The 1,392-nt window shown below is 38.9% G+C and overlaps 1 protein-coding gene across 5 annotated transcripts in view; it reads right to left on the minus strand.

Annotated features, from left to right (window-relative positions):
- LOC118747677 (prominin-like protein) overlaps nucleotides 1-1,392 on the minus strand; it is a 52,552-nt gene that overhangs the window by 25,509 nt on the left and 25,651 nt on the right. The window contains exon 7 of one of the 5 annotated variants that reach the window (XM_036481739.1): nucleotides 1,211-1,335. The exons of the other annotated variants lie outside the window; for them this stretch is intronic. Coding sequence (XP_036337632.1) covers nucleotides 1,211-1,335 — 125 coding nt within the window. The remainder of the gene's footprint in view (nucleotides 1-1,210; nucleotides 1,336-1,392) is intronic. 5 annotated transcript variants of the gene reach the window in all.

Below are 1,392 nucleotides of genomic sequence, written 5' to 3' on the forward strand. Positions count from 1 at the left end.
ATCCCAATAAGTTCGAAAAATCCCTAATAAGTTGCGAATCATTTTTTTGTATTTTATTATTGTCAGGTTTAAAAATAAATTGCTTAAATTAACGATTATTTTCTGCCCAAAAAAGTTTGCCGAATTGGAGCTCCTGAAATCTTGTTCTTCAATCAGCGAGTTTAAATTAGGTAAGGTTGCGATAGCTGCCCGCGGTTGTGGCCATTATTGACATTAACCTTTGTGATGCCACGTGATTTGGAACGGTAATCAATCGATGAAAGGCCAGGAAAATTACGAAGGTGGCTAATATCAATATCCGAAAGTTCTTCAGGGCTGGTTATAAAAGTATGAGCCAAGTTACTTTAATCTTATACTTGCAAGAGCTTAGAACCACTCAAATAGGGAGAGCTGCTTTGGCCGCCACCGATCCACCTTGGGTCAAACATGCTATTTGCTATTTCGCCAACTCATCAGCCCTGCAATTTTTCGCATTGGCACCATAGCGTGGCGCGCATATAACTCTAATTAGAATAAATTCCGACGCAATTGGGAGTTTGGCGTGCGTGGAGTGGTCCATAATGCAACAACTAATACCAACCACAACAGTCCGACCCAGATTTAAATTTGGCCAAGGACTGTGGCTCCAGCATCACTACCCAAAAACTCTTAGGGGAATTCGTATGCTGTTAAAACAACAACAATAACCAATTAAGGCAGTTCGTTGTACGCGTTCTAGCTGCGAAACTAGTGAAGCTCTCTCTCTTGCGATTTTCATCTTTTGACTATGACTCCCTGCTCCCAATATAAGGCAACTTTCGAATTACTCACTCTTTCCTTAAGGTTTGATTTCCACAACAGTTTCCTATCTCCGATTAGGCCTTAGTATTTAACAATGTCTGAACTAGTTGTTTTGGGAATCTCGTATTTACTAGTGAATAAAACCAATTCGGTCATTTGCTAGGAGGTCGCTGTTAAGCGCCAATTTAGTCACACCTCGTATGCGTAGGCAATACCCCGCCTTTCCACGAGGTGCCTCTATTCACTCTACCATCGAAAAGGTTTGTAATGGTAAATATCTTCGTAAAAGTGATACGAGAATTTTTCAACTTTTTTACTTCCTTCTAGTTCAAAGGCAAAAAGCGCCACATATTTACACTATTTTTTTTTTTTGTGAGCATATGAAAGAATAACTGGAAAAAAAGTTGTGTGTACCGATTGCTACGCTTACCTGATCGTAATGTATACCGTTAGCATCAAGCTTGCCGATTTCATATTTGTTGAGCACATCTTGGCATGCCTTATTATTACATTTTGTAAGCATTATTAACAGATCACGTTTTACACCACGCAAACCTATTTTTTTCCCAAAAGAGAAGATCAAAAATTTCTTTAGCATACAAAAATAAACCA

The sequence above is a fragment of the Rhagoletis pomonella genome, unplaced genomic scaffold (assembly GCF_013731165.1).
Source record: "Rhagoletis pomonella isolate Grant_MI unplaced genomic scaffold, Rhpom_1.0 Rhpom_scaffold_00012, whole genome shotgun sequence".
NCBI lineage: Eukaryota > Metazoa > Arthropoda > Insecta > Diptera > Tephritidae > Rhagoletis > Rhagoletis pomonella.